At 41.0% G+C, this 13,893-nt stretch overlaps 1 protein-coding gene across 14 annotated transcripts in view; it reads left to right on the forward strand.

Annotated features, from left to right (window-relative positions):
- The window catches only part of ANO4 (anoctamin 4), a 381,203-nt gene that overhangs the window by 68,206 nt on the left and 299,104 nt on the right, over positions 1-13,893 (forward strand). For 2 of the 14 annotated variants that reach the window (XM_014736767.3, XM_070254017.1), the window contains exon 1: positions 6,990-7,478. The exons of 7 other annotated variants lie outside the window; for them this stretch is intronic. Coding sequence is in view for 4 of the 7 variants with exons in the window: in XM_070254013.1 (XP_070110114.1) it covers positions 7,919-7,922 (4 nt within the window). In the remaining 3 variants the exon portion in view is untranslated. Of the gene's footprint in view, positions 1-6,989; positions 7,479-7,707; positions 7,923-13,893 lie in introns of those variants that run through there. 5 more of the 14 variants (XM_070254012.1, XM_070254014.1, XM_014736765.3 and 2 more) reach the window with 4 other exon arrangements.

Raw genomic sequence — 13,893 nt, forward strand, 5'->3', positions numbered from 1 at the left:
AAAGAAAAAAAAAAAACAGCTACCTGTTTTCTATTTCTTGCCAATGACAAATAAATTCATATGCCTATTTGGTAGATTGGCATGCTATTGCTAATTGAAAATACACAAATTAAAACCATGTCCTTCCAGATGACCATTGGAAAGTAACCTTCATACATTATAGAGGATCGCCATGGTTATTTATTTCTTAGGCCTCCTCTCAGGCTGGGCTAGTCAGCAACGGGCATGATGTGGTCAGGCTTGGGAAGATTTCTGTATCTCGCCTGTGAGCCAGCTCCCTGGGAAGAAAAAGAAATTGCCTACATTCCTGATATTCTGAAACCATTTGTTCTAGTTGGTGCTTCAGAGATCAAGGGCCTGGTCACTTTCTTCTCAGGATCAGCTTGGATCAGAGCAGTTTTGACAGAAAAGAAGAAAAATGTGAAATAAAGATCCAGTAAACCTCCTGATTTATTAAATAAACATAACAATATTTTTGCTCAATACTTCAGTTCTAGTTGTAGGTGAGGATCAGCGTGCCATTCTTGCTAATTCCTATTTCTAACGGGAGCAGGAGTTGCATATACTTGTAGATGCCCCTTGTCTCTGGTTAGTATTTTAATGTCTGTTAATGAGTGTTATACATTATTAAATATCTATATAAACTTGAACATTGTGCTACTGCCCTGGGTACTATATTAAGTGACCTCTAAGATTTCATTCCCACTGAATAGTCAAGGATAATTGGAACTTTGTGCAGATGTAGAGAACGTGGGAACAGTTGTACAAATATTGGTCATGCTATGAATATTCAAGAAATGTATGCCGAGTACATATTATGTTCTAGACACTATTTTAGGCTCTGGAGACACAATGGGAGCACAAAAGAAACAGTCCTTACCCAAGAGGAGCGTACATTATAGTGCAGAGAACAAACGTTGAACAAGCAAGCAAATAAACAAGCTGGTTACAGACAGAGAGAAATGGTATGAAAAGAGGTACGAGTGTGCTGGAAAAAGATTGGCGGGGTCAGAGAAGCCCTTCTGATGAGGTGACATGCCAGGATCTAAGGAAAAGGATGGGGCAGAAGAAACACAAACGCAGACCCTGGGGTGGGAATGAGCTCTGAGAGTTCAAGAAACAGAAGGAGGGCAATGGTGGGGTGTATGTAGATAGACTTAGGGAGAAATGGCTGCCTTTCCAACTGGTCATTGAATGCTTATTAGAAACTCATAAATATAGTAGATGTACATGTATGTAGAGAGAGGCCCCATCTCATTCAACAACATTGTGAGGTAGGCATTGTTACTGCCATTTCCTAGATGAGGGAACTGGGTCTCAGAGACCAGGTCTGCATTCCTAGGAAGTAGCAGAACTAGGATCCGAGTCAGGCCGTCCGACTCATCTAGCACCTGACTGCCACCCAGCAGAACTGAAGCAGGCAAGGCACTTGGAATGACTAAGTGCTGAGTCATTGGCCTCCCAGGCTGGCTTTCATACAGTACCCACCTTAACAAATTTTGTGATGGCTTTGCTGGGATGTTAACAACAATTATCAAACAGTGATGACAGCACTGGCAATAATGAGGCCTACTACCTCATACTTTTATGATCTGTAAAGTACTTTACCATATAGTTCCCCATTTGTAGCTCAGAAGGAGCCCTCAAAGGTAAGCAGGGCAAGTTTTCCTCTTCTCACTTAGGTTAAGAGATTACCTGAAGTGACACAGGGAACAGGGCTGGGACGTGGCCTCCTGCTTCTAATCCAGGAGCCTTTCCTTAAACCACAGAAACTCTTGAGAGAAGGGGGAGATATATGTAAGATGTAAGTTTATAGTCTCTCTGACTTCCAGAAAACAAATTTGTACTTCCTTCCAAGTGCTTTTGACTGAAGAAGCAGCGTAAAAGATGGATTCACTCATCATGTGTTTACTGAGCAACTATTGTGTGCCAGATACTGGGCATATCAAAGGATTCCAACTAAATAAGTTAAAAGGTACAAATTTAGCACAGTGTTATTTGCCCTGTAAGACTAGAAACAAATGCAATAGAAATAAAGAGGAAGAAGTAATTAAGTCACTTTGGGGAATTTGGGGAAGGCCTTACCAAGAATATGGCAGTAAAACTGCTCCTTGAAGGATGAACAGTAGGGTATCTCCAGGGATAGAAGCAAAGAAGGTTATTCTAGGAAAAACACATTACTACCCTGATGAAAGAATATGGTATCTGTAGGGAGTAGTAAGTAAACATGTGTATCCAGAGCATGAGGTATATGGTAAGTAATAGTGGGAAACGATGCTGATAGACTGAAGTCTGATTGCAGAGTGCCTTGAATGCCAGGCTCAGCAGGTGCTGTATTTGGACTGCCCATCCTAGGTTTGTTAGCAATGGAATGGCATGATTATATTTGCTGTGTTTTAGAAAGCAAATACTATTGGCAAGGGGAGGTTGATTGGAACAGGGGAAAGGTTGGAAGCACTGTAATACTTTAGGAGAAAGAACGGTGCCCTGAATTGGTTGTACAGTCCTCCCTCAGTATCCACTGGGGGATTGGTTTCAGGACCCTGGCAGATAACAAAATCCCCGGATGCTTAAGTCCCTTGTATGAAATGGCATAGTATTTGTATATGAGCTATGCACATTCTCCTGTGTACTTTAAATCATCTCTAGATTACTTATAATACCCAATACAATGTAAATGCTATGTAAATAGTTGTTATGCTTATTGTTTAGGGAATAATGATAAGAAATGCCTGTGTGTGTTCAGTACAGATGAAACCACTGTAGGCCCTTCAATCCGCTGTTGGGTGAATCCGCTGATGTGGAACCCACGGATAAGGAGAGTAGACTGTAATTCCTAATTATGTATTGAGAAATGTGGCAGTATATTGATGAGACTTAAGGACTAATTAGATGTGGAGACACACCAACTGGATTTTGGGTGCACACACTAGTTTTCCATTGTACATACACACATTCCTTATTTGGGCCTCCCCAGACTCAGCCCAGTTCTCCCTGAGTCTTCAAGCCAGCCATTGATTGATTTATTATTTATTTATTTATTTTTGAGGAAGATTAGCCCTGAGCTAACTACTGCCAATTCTCTTTTTGCTGAGGAAGACTGACTCTGAGCTAACATCCATGCCTATCTTCCTCTACTTATATTTGGGACGCCTGCTGCAGATGGCTTGCCAAGCGGTGCCATGTCCACACCTGGGATCCAAACTGGTGAACCCCTGGGCTGCTGAGAAGCGGAATGTGCGAACTTAACCACTGCGCCACCAGACCGGCCCCTGATTTATTTTTCTATACTCAAAAAAAGAAAAAATTAGGGGCTGGCCCCGTGGCCGAGTGGTTAAGTTCGCGTGCTCCGCTGCAGGTGGCTCAGTGTTTCGTTGGTTCGAATCCTGGGCGCGGACATGCACTGCTCATCAAGCCACGCTGAGGCAGCGTCCCACGTGTCACAACTAGAAGGACCCACAACGAAGAATATACAACTATGTACCTGGGGGCTTTGGGGAGAAAAAGGGAAAAAAAATCTTTAAAAAAAAAAAAGAAAAAATTATAGGTCTGTGATCTTATGGATTCTCTCTTATGATTTGATCTTCGATGATCCCATAGGATTCTTCTGGCTAAAGAAACGCTGAGTGCAGACAAACGTTTGAAGACTTGGATGCCATGACTATATTTACGTGCTGCAGATTATTTGCCTTTTATGTATTTGGAACTGTTGTTGCATATTTGAGAGCCTGCCTACTAAGCACTTTGGGGAAATTCTTCTCAGCCAGTGACCTCTGGTAGGGAAATATTCACAGAGCAACCTGTTCCCTTTCTATTTCAGGCCTTCCCTGAATGCTGAAGGAGAATTTAGGTATCAGATAAGGGACTATACTGTAATGTTTGTGTCAGATCCCACACTTTTCTGGAATACTCTTTCCTTCTACTCTTCTTGTAATTGAGGACCACTCATCCTGGCTTTAAAATGTAATGTAGGGTCAGAGTTGGGAGAAATAAATAAACAGTTGCAAATTGTTTGCTCCTTATAAGCATCAAGAATTCATTTCTGTTGCATAAAAGGACTACATTTAATCTCGGAGGTAAAATGAGTTTTTCTTCTTTAACGTGGACTTGTCTCACTCCTACTTCACCCAAATTCATGTAACACTGTGGGAAAAGTCCCCAAGTAATCTCACATGTTTAGTTATTTTGGAGGGCCTTTCTTAGGTTCCCACGGAGAAGAGGAAGCATTTTGAGGCTGTTCTCATTTATAGCCCTTGCCCTTCAACCTCTCTGCACCCCACTTACTCTGATCAACGTAATAATATTCACGTCCTAGGAGTGCTGTGAAGACTAAAAGGGATATGTGAAGTCACTAGAATAAAGTCTGGCATGAAGCAGAGTTCAGTAAATATTAATTGCTTTAGACACTGGCTTACAGAAGTTGGATAAAAGACGGGCTTTTTTCCTTAGGGAAATTATAACTTAGTTTTAAAAACCATTGATTGGCAGAATGTTATTTAAAATTCCTTGATTCTCATATCTCTGTTAACAGATTCTGATGTAAAAAATGGAGTTACACAGCCATTTGCCCTCTTGGTGATCTAGAAAATGTTTTTACTTTTCCTCTTCAGGCTGGTTTACAGAGAGTCGAACCCAGTTTCTGTGTTGGAAGACTGAGCTTTAAGAATCCTTCTCTTCTACACTTTCAGACTTGTCATTCAGACTTTTTAGCTCTATCAGCAAGCTGTTCTGAAGCAAATTTCCTGAAAAAGCTATTTTTTCTTTTTAACAAATGGCAGGTATAAGTACATAATTCAAAAATCACCTTGCAGTCTTAAAACAGGCATTGAATCATGCTTTTGTGGCCAGATTCTCTTGGCCATTCAAATGGCCATCTATAAAGTATTTATTGAGAACCTATAATGCGTTAAGTACTGGTGATACACGTGAGCAAGATATGGTTCCTGAAATTGTCCCAAGTTTAATTGACTTGGATAAATATCTTGTGCTTTACAAAAATTTATTGGTGTTTGTTGCTATTGTTTCTATCATCATTTGAGGAGGTAGGAGTGGAGAAGTGGCCAAATTTTAAAAATTAATTGCATTTGAGTAAGTGACTGAAATACCATTCTCAGTGACCTAATCGTTATATAGATGTGCAATTATTTCATCTACTAAGTAATTTGTACTTCTGCAGTTTTATCATTTTCATGCTTCATTATCACCCTATATATTCAAGGTATTGAACCTGTTCCATAAACAGTATTAATCTCAATTACTTTGGGAGCTTTAAATATTATTCCCTCATTAAATATATTCTTTGTTATGCTGCCCATGTTTTTGCAGCGTCAGAAGCTGTTGATGCTGATAAAAGCAAACATTCAGTTAAAAAACCTTTTCATGTTTTAATTAGATTTTAAAAATTTGTGTGTTTGTATTTCTCAAATGGTTTTGGTTATGGAAAGCACCTCATTAGGCTAGTTTAGAACTTTGAGTCCAAAGTCCAACCTCATGCCTTGGTTTGGACTTCAAGTATCTGAGGCACATTAAAGGAGTAGAACGTTCTCTGTCTTTGACAAGAATCACAGTGTTGAAATTTTGACAAGAAGACTTAACATTTGTCTTGGAGACTATAAACTTCTTGAAGGCAGGGCCTGCCACTTCCATCTCTGTACCTCTGACACATAGTTGGGTTGTTCTTTAAATGTTAGCTAATTGGAGTTGAACTGAATAATAAAACAGAGTTTGAGACTCAGTCTCCCAGGTTTGCCTTATCTCATATACATAGGATAACCCTAGCAAACTATCCTTTCTTCTTTGTTTCAAAAATTTCATTTTATGTTCATCTTTGATGTGAGACATCTTTCTGGCCTCCTGCTGCAACTCCTTTGGGCGGCAAGTTAGCTGCTTCCTTGCAGGCCAGACCTTCCTTTCAAGCTATGGTGTTCAGTCTCCCCAAAGTTGGCTTGCCTCTGGGTAGAGACTGCAACAAAATGTCCAAATTAGCTTCAACTTCTGAGTAAAAACAGAACTAAAATGGAAAACTCTATCATGAAAGCCACCTGAAAAACAAACCCAGGGACCTTTGTCTCTTCCTCCTAACTCTTGGCTAGCACAAGAGAATCTTTTCTGCAAAGATAAAAAGATGACCCAAGACAATCTCTCCAAATTAAAAAGTTCTGAAGTTTTACTGTGGAGTCCAATTCAACTGGCATTTAACTTTAGAACCTCCTCCCCTGTCTAACTGAATCATCACAACAAAACCAAATTATTAAATATATACGTACTAAGTTTATAGGTACAGTATCAAAGCAGAATGGGAAAAAGGCAAGTAGGGAAAGTGTAAAATTCTCCACTCCTCTAGGTGCCACTAAGGGATTTGTTCCTTTTGCCTCTTCCACTAGTCTAGCTCAGAGTCCCTCTCACTTTAGTGTGCCTATGGATTATAGTATAGGGTTGTTTACCCCAAACCACATACTCACTTTCTTGTGGGTGGTTTAAGAGACCTCAAAGGGAAATGTTAGCTATCTTTGTAAGCTCATCCCTAACAAGTACTTCTATACATATATTATACAGGAAAAGGAATGAAACTCTCCAGAGGCAAATTTCTGGGGAGACCTTTAACCCTTTTCTGTCCAGACTTTCCCTTGTGAAATAGGGAGCCAGGTCCCTGGTCATCTCATCCAGCACCTTGGGCATCAAAAGCTCACATGCAAAGTGCTACTATTGTACTCACAGTGACCTCTCGGGGCACATGAGCAAGGTTGTCTGTCTGAGATGCTATTAGACGTCGTTTAGGGTGGGTTTCAAGTCTGGCTTCCCCCAGAGATGCTGTGGGATATGTAGGAAACTTCCTGAGTGGCTGATGTATCTATGGGGCTTTGGATCTTGTTTTTAATAACAAGCAAATATTTCCAGCAACTAGGTGGAGGGGTAAGATGCCAATCCTGCCAAACTTCTGTGGAGGCGGGGGGCTGTCCTGCCTCTCTCAGAACCAGCTGTCCTCTGGTGCTCTCTTGTCACACTGACACAGCCCCCCCTGGCTGGGCTGATTGGTCGCTGGCAATAACTGATATGGAATACTGATATTCTCACTGGCAGTTCCTTCCTCTCCAAAGAGGCTCCTTTCCGCTCCTCTTCTGTCTTTCCTGACCCCAACGTGGTGCCCAGCCTCCCTGACCTGCCACCCCTGCACCGGGGGGAGGATGAGTCCTGGGCGTGATGCTCTGAGACAGCGGTGAAATCCACCAGGCTGCTTTCGCTCCGGCTCGCTCTCGGGAGAGTCCTGATCCAGACTTCTCAGGGTTTGTACAGCACAGGCAACTGCATGCGGGCCCGAGGGGTGGCTGAAAAGGACTTGTGTGTGGCAGTTTTATCGCCTTTCATCACTTTGCCGGCCTCATCCCCAGCCGTGCCTGGAGCTTGACAGTGGATTTCTTTCTGCCTAAGACGCTGAGGAAGGATCCCTTCTCCTTCTGTTGACTCTTTCTATTTTTATGGTAAGTGCTTGCATTGAAATAGCTGCTCTGCTGCAGTGAACTGAACCGTGCTCGCTCGCTCTCTTCCCAGCTAGGCTTAGTGACCTTCTCTCTGCGTTTCTCCTGTTTTCATGGATCCATGGCTGGAGTGATCCAGCTAACTAAAATGCCAGGGGTCATTTGTCTGAATTGCTTGTCTTTTTATTTTTTTCGAAAACCCGTGCTCCTCAGCTGTGATGGAAACAGAAGCATTCTCTCTTTGTCCTTGAAGCAGCAGCCAGGGAAATGTGTTCACAATGGTAAACTGCAGCAGTGTGCAGGGAATCTGTGGAGGGTGACTGACAAATCTGGGCAAGTTGAATCCTTCGCGTGCTGAGGTGCACTCTCTCAGAATCCAGAAGGGCCGGGGCTGATCGGCCCGCATAGCAAACTATTCCATCTTTCCGGGTGAAGACGAGCACATGTGTGAGTTATGTTGGAGTCTGCTGTGGGCAGCGGCGCTTTATGCCCCTGCCGGTGGGTCCAGAATGACCCTGTATCTTGTGGGCTTTACCACTTGGGCAGTAACATTAGCAGTGGGAGGAATCCTGCTCTGGTGGATGGAGTAATTCATGATCTCATTGCTTCTTTCCCTTTGGAATCTCAGGGTGCCTGTTGTGCAAACCATATTTTACATCCTCTTTAGAGGGTGGAGGGGCAGTGATGATAGGAACATTTTTGAGTTGACAATATAGTTTCATCCTCCTGCTGGGAGGTAAAATGCTTTGAGGCTATTAGAATGGTTAGACTTTTCTAAGAGAAAATATGCTGGTTTCCGAGGAGAAACATGCATGTTGCAGCATCCACAGGCAGATTGCTTATTCCTGGGCACTACTGTTAGAATAGTGTTCTAATTTTTCATCTGGTCTTTCAAGGCTTGCTGCAGAGAGCACCACAACTTCAAGTTGTTTATTGGCTGCCTCCTGAAGTCCAAGAGAAACCAAGAACATTTTGGTATATTTCTCAGCTTGTAGAGCCTGTGGTTGAAGGAGTCTCTTCACAGGGAGATTTTCTTTGGTTTTTTTTTTTTTTTTTTTTTGGTAGCAGGTGTGTTGAGTTATTTTGGTCAACGCAGCATTCCAAAGGATAAGCTCCACAGTTGTAATTCTTAGTTCTTTTCCTGTGTTAGGCCTCGGAATGGGTTGTCTTATTTGATTTTGTGTGGGTTTTCCACTTGTGGTTCATTTCACTCTAGGGAGGGTTCCCAACAAATGTAATTCAGCTTTAATTTGTAAGATATTGTACTGATACATGTGACTTTTTTTTGGTAATAAATGAGGGAAAAAAATGTGGGGTGAAATTTCTCGTCTCTCCCCCTGTTGATTGGGAGTTTGGAATGTAAAGTTCCTTACTGTCTTCCTCATTCTCATCACTTTTGTTTCCACTGTCTGTTTGGATTTTTCTTAAAATAGTGGTGATGACATCAGGCATATGCTTTAATCCTGTTCCCTGGGCCCTAAGTAGATACATTAGGGGTTTTGGTTTTGGTTTTTGGCGGCGGGTTCTTTGCATATATGAAAGCATACATGTAAATATCCTCAAATTCTTGCTCTTTATTTAAATGATAGCCCAGTTCCAGAGTAAAAGAATCAAAGGGTTAACAGCCACAACAACAAATTAGGATCCTTGCAGACTGTGGTCTCTGAATCCTTAAATGATGTTTGAATTACTTTTGGTGTTGTTTGGATCAGCTGTTCTAAGATCCACTTTTTCCTACACTCGATTATGGCTCATAGCAATATTGTGATTTGACTGACAGACTTCTCTGCTTCCTTTGATTTACAATGCATAACTGTTTACTTTCATCTGTAATGGTGTTTTCTTACTTTGCTTAATTTTTTTTATCCAATTGTGAGGATTTTTACCAGATGCCTGGCAACTCAACTTGAGGTATTCATCAAGATGGAAAGAGTTGGAATGAGCTTGGTGTCATGGAAATAGACGCCGTATTTCACACTGCAGGCAATTTCAGATTCATTTAGAAAATTTCATTTTAGTCAGTAGCAACTAGCTTTGAGAGACAGAATTCCTTAGGCTTCCTTTACTTTGCTGAACAGAATATTGATCTATGTGATCAGAATTGTATATATGTGCCAGCATCTACACAAATAAACTGTTTACCTGTGACTATTACATATAAATATTCTTAATAGTTGTAGCATGCTCATTTAGAGAATAGAAGAAAAATTCCTGAGGTACTGAGATATTGCTTAGCATCCTCTAGCTAGCTTTTTGTTTTTTTTGGTGATAGGTATTTCCCCATTTCCCACATCCCTCCTCCAGATAAAATGCCTTTGGGAATTTCTTTGAATTGGGAAAATGCATTCTTCAGCATTTCCTTGTCTAACAGCATGGAGTCATGTTAATTCCTTTGCAGGGTCTCTGAAAGCAACACTGAAAACTACTGCAGGAAAAATTGATAAAAGCTATGCTGAGTAGGGACAGGAGCCTCTTGGTGTGATGAAGTCATCGCAACATTTTATATGTGTGTGTTTATTTAGCTACTGTGCCTTGCAACTGATTTTGCTTGCAGCCCTAGCAAATTGAAGTTATTTGAAACGTGTCTAGAAGAACCTAGAGTGATGTAGGTGCAGGTATTCATTTTTCACACTTCTTAATCATAGCTATCATTAAAAGAATGCTCTCTGTTTCTTTGGTGGTGTGTTAATTTGAAACCTGCAGCTTCAGTACTCTCCATTTTTTATCCTCTTCCTTTCTGCTTCCTCTCTTTGGCGTTTCTTTATATCTTTCTTTATGTGATGTGCCGAAGTGTACACATAGAAACTCAGACAGTGAAAATTGATGATTAACGAAGAGTTGGTTACATCTTCTCTTTTAGTAACCAAACTCCAGTGTGCAGCCTGTAATCATGTAACTGAGAGAAGAAATTGCCCCCATTAATATAAAGATAACCTCACACTTCTGGAGGCATTCTTGTCATTGAAACTATTTTCCATAGTTGATTACCAGGACCAGAAATAGAATCAGTTTTGCATTTTAATTAATGACATTCTAGATCTGTCTAGGTTGAACTGCCCTCAAATCTTGACATGTTTACTATCTAAAAGGTCTTTGTGTTAAGAAGGAGAGTTTATGGGTGATACAAAGTAAAATCATTTGGTTATGGAATACAGCTTTTCTTTGGGAATTGTATGAACTATATTATTAAGGTTGTTGGCTGAATTTTTCTGTTGCTTTTTCCAAGATAATTAAGTCAATATATTCTCTTTAGTGTCTCTCCATAAGTGTTTTTTTTGCAGAATAAAAAGAGTAATGTACAACTCCTACATAAAGCTTCTCAGAGGGGAGACTGTTCTTTAGCACAGATTCAAAACTACTTCTAACACCAGCTATGGTGATCTACTTTGAAAGGAACTTGCTATTCAATTGGCAACTCAGACAGATTGTATGAAATAAGAGAAATGCTTCATGAGCTATGTTGAATACTGCATTTTTGATCTGCGCCTCTCTACTGAATTCATTTAGGACTATAGTCACCAGATCTGCTTCACAGAAAAAAAATCATGTCCTCAGGAGCATAATAATCTAGCCAAACTGTCATAAATGTTTATGTTGCAAGTTATATCTCTTGGGTGGTAGAAGGAGATGGCAGAATTTTGGAGGAGAACCAAATCACAGCCCCAAAATAATGCAAGACGAAAGGGGAAAATTCTTCCCTATATTTAGCATTTAATTCTCCAGTTGGGCTGTTGGCTTTTAAGTCTGAAGAGCCAATAAATTGTTAAAAACACATAATGACAGGTTTTGTGGGCCTTTTCTCTAATAGAAATCTTTGACCCTTAATTAGGCATCTGCTGAGTGACCTTTTGGCTTGTGTGAACCAAGAGCCATTCTTATAGAAAGCAGACATATTGTAATACAGCAGGAATTCACTTACTTACATTTTTCCTGTTGGTCTCCCACTGGGGACCTCCTGTGAGTGTCAGAGAGGGAATGAGTGTCTGGAGATCATCAGAGAGCACAGCCAGTCACAGTGGGATGTCTTCAGGACCCTGAGTTTCCATCCAGCCACTAACTGGCTGTGAGACTCAAATTTATGTCTGCTATATTGAGCTTGGACCAGATAATCTCAGAGGGCTCCCTCAGCCATTAAAAATTGTGAACTGTTATTTTACCTCTATTTTTTACTAGATGGATGATAATTTCTAAAGCAATTGACCCAGATGAGACATTCCTAGAAGGGTAGGCTGTACCTTCTCTTAACCCTGCAAAACCCCCCAAACTATGGCAGTGACCTGAGCATCAGAATTAGTCAGAAAAGTGTGATAATGGCGAACCTTCATAAACAGGGTTCATGTGTATATGATGACTACCTGCTGCCCCTGGGACATTTTGAATTCTCTCACCTTACCATCGAAAGGGACCTTGAGGAGCATCTTATCCACTTGCTCACTTCCTAGATAAGGAAGCTAAGGTCCAGGGACATTAAAGTGACTTCCCCAGGGTTGGAGACCTGGTTAGCACCTGGGCAAGACAGTTTAGTGCAATGCGCCTGGATTTGCTCAAACTCCTGCTCCATTCCTGGTGTGGGGCCCCTTCCACAATACACAGCTGCCACTTACTGTGTCATTCATTGCTCACAAAACTGCTTTGTGGCATCTAACTCACTGGTGTCCATTATTTCTCGGTTCACTTCATGCAGATTACGTGGTTGTACCAGTCAGAGTGAGTCACATCAAGCAAATGTTTAGATAATGTGTTCATGCTTGTGTGGAAATGTATTTTTTCATACTGAAATTCTACTTTTCTTATGAACACTTCAAGAATTTTTACAAACACTGTGCTTAGTTTTTTTTCCCCTCTGAACTTCAACTATTTGACTATTTCTATTTTGTAGAGGGGGTGGTGTTTATAGATTGATTCCTTCATCCATTCATTCACCTAATACTTATTGAGCACCTGCTGTGTCCATCCTAATGTTAAGCAGTAGGGATCCGGGGATGAAAGAAGTGGATGCGGCCATTGCTCTGAGGGAGTTCAGAGTCTAGCTATGCTTCATGGAGTTTATTGTCTTTTGATTCGCAGCCAGGGATCTGCTTACTGTTTCACGCAGTTTCTCAAAGAATCCAGTTGAAAAACAGTTTCCTTGGGCAGTTTTTGCCTGTGGTTATTCTCCTGAGAAGTTCTTTTCGTAAAAAGGCACCTCTGCTGTCATTGCAACGTATCTTCCAGTTTTCTAAAACAGTATTTTTAGCTCCTGATTTTGTTACTTGACTGAACAAAAGAGATTAATTAGCTAAACTTGTTTGTACTATTGTTGTGATTCATGAATGAAAGTTCCATTCTTTGGTCAAAATAATCTGTTTCCTGGAATCCTAAATTGATAGTCTGGATAGCACAGTGTCAATGGAACTAATTGCAAGTAAAAGACCAAATTCCTTGGCCTTGCCTACCAGGCCCATTATAACGTACAGCCCTTGCTTCCTTGTTCTGCCTTTTGTTCTGTAGCTCCTATGGAATGTTCCAGAAGTAACAAAATATTTGCACTGTCCAGAAATAGGCAACTTTGACTTGCCTCTGTGCCTTTGCCCATACTGTTCCTCTGCCTAGAATGTCTTTCCTCTCTTTCTTCAGTCTAACTTTCAAGGCAAGTTCAGATGCCATCTCCCATGGAAGCTTTTTGACACTTACCGCCTTTATTGACCCCCATCGCCCAAAGCTGAGTAGGTAAACCTTGTCTGTCTTCTTACATCCCTCAGTACAAAGATCTTATGCGACTTGATAGACTATATTGTAATTGTCTACTTGGCTTTCTGTCTCGAATAGACATTTTGTTCCTTAAGGGCAGGGACTGTATTTTCAACTAGGCCTAGTTCAGTGACTGTTTTAGCAGATACCCAGTAATCCCTGGACAAACTCACTGAGAATCACCACATAAAACCTTTGGTGCTGGTATTGGCGACTACTGCTCTATGTGAAGAACTTAATTTTTCAAGACAATGTGACTGTATGAATTGTAGTGAGAAGGGTAAAGAGATTGGCAGCCATCCTGATGTAGTCCATTAGAAATTCTATGCAAAATCCCACAAAATGTCTCTGCCTCCAAATGAGTTTCAATAAAGTAAACAACAAGAATTTATTAAGTGTCTTCTATAAGCAAAGTATTGTGTCAGGTCCACAGGAATGAAAGATTATAAAAAAAAAGGCATAAATCCTGTCCTCCGAAAGACCACAAACTAAAGTGGCATTTTTCCATGTGTAAATGACCTGGTTACAAGGCAGACTGTTAGAAATAGAGATGCTAGGAAGCTGTAGACTTGCAGAAAAGGCAGGGTAGAAAGGGCATTCCAGACAGAGGGCTGGCTTGAGCAAGAACCTAGAGATATGAAGGTGAAGGTGAGGAGCATTTGGGCGGAGGAGACGGAAATGGTATCAG

Source organism: Equus caballus, chromosome 28 (genome assembly GCF_041296265.1).
Source record: "Equus caballus isolate H_3958 breed thoroughbred chromosome 28, TB-T2T, whole genome shotgun sequence".
Taxonomy (NCBI): Eukaryota; Metazoa; Chordata; class Mammalia; order Perissodactyla; family Equidae; genus Equus; species Equus caballus.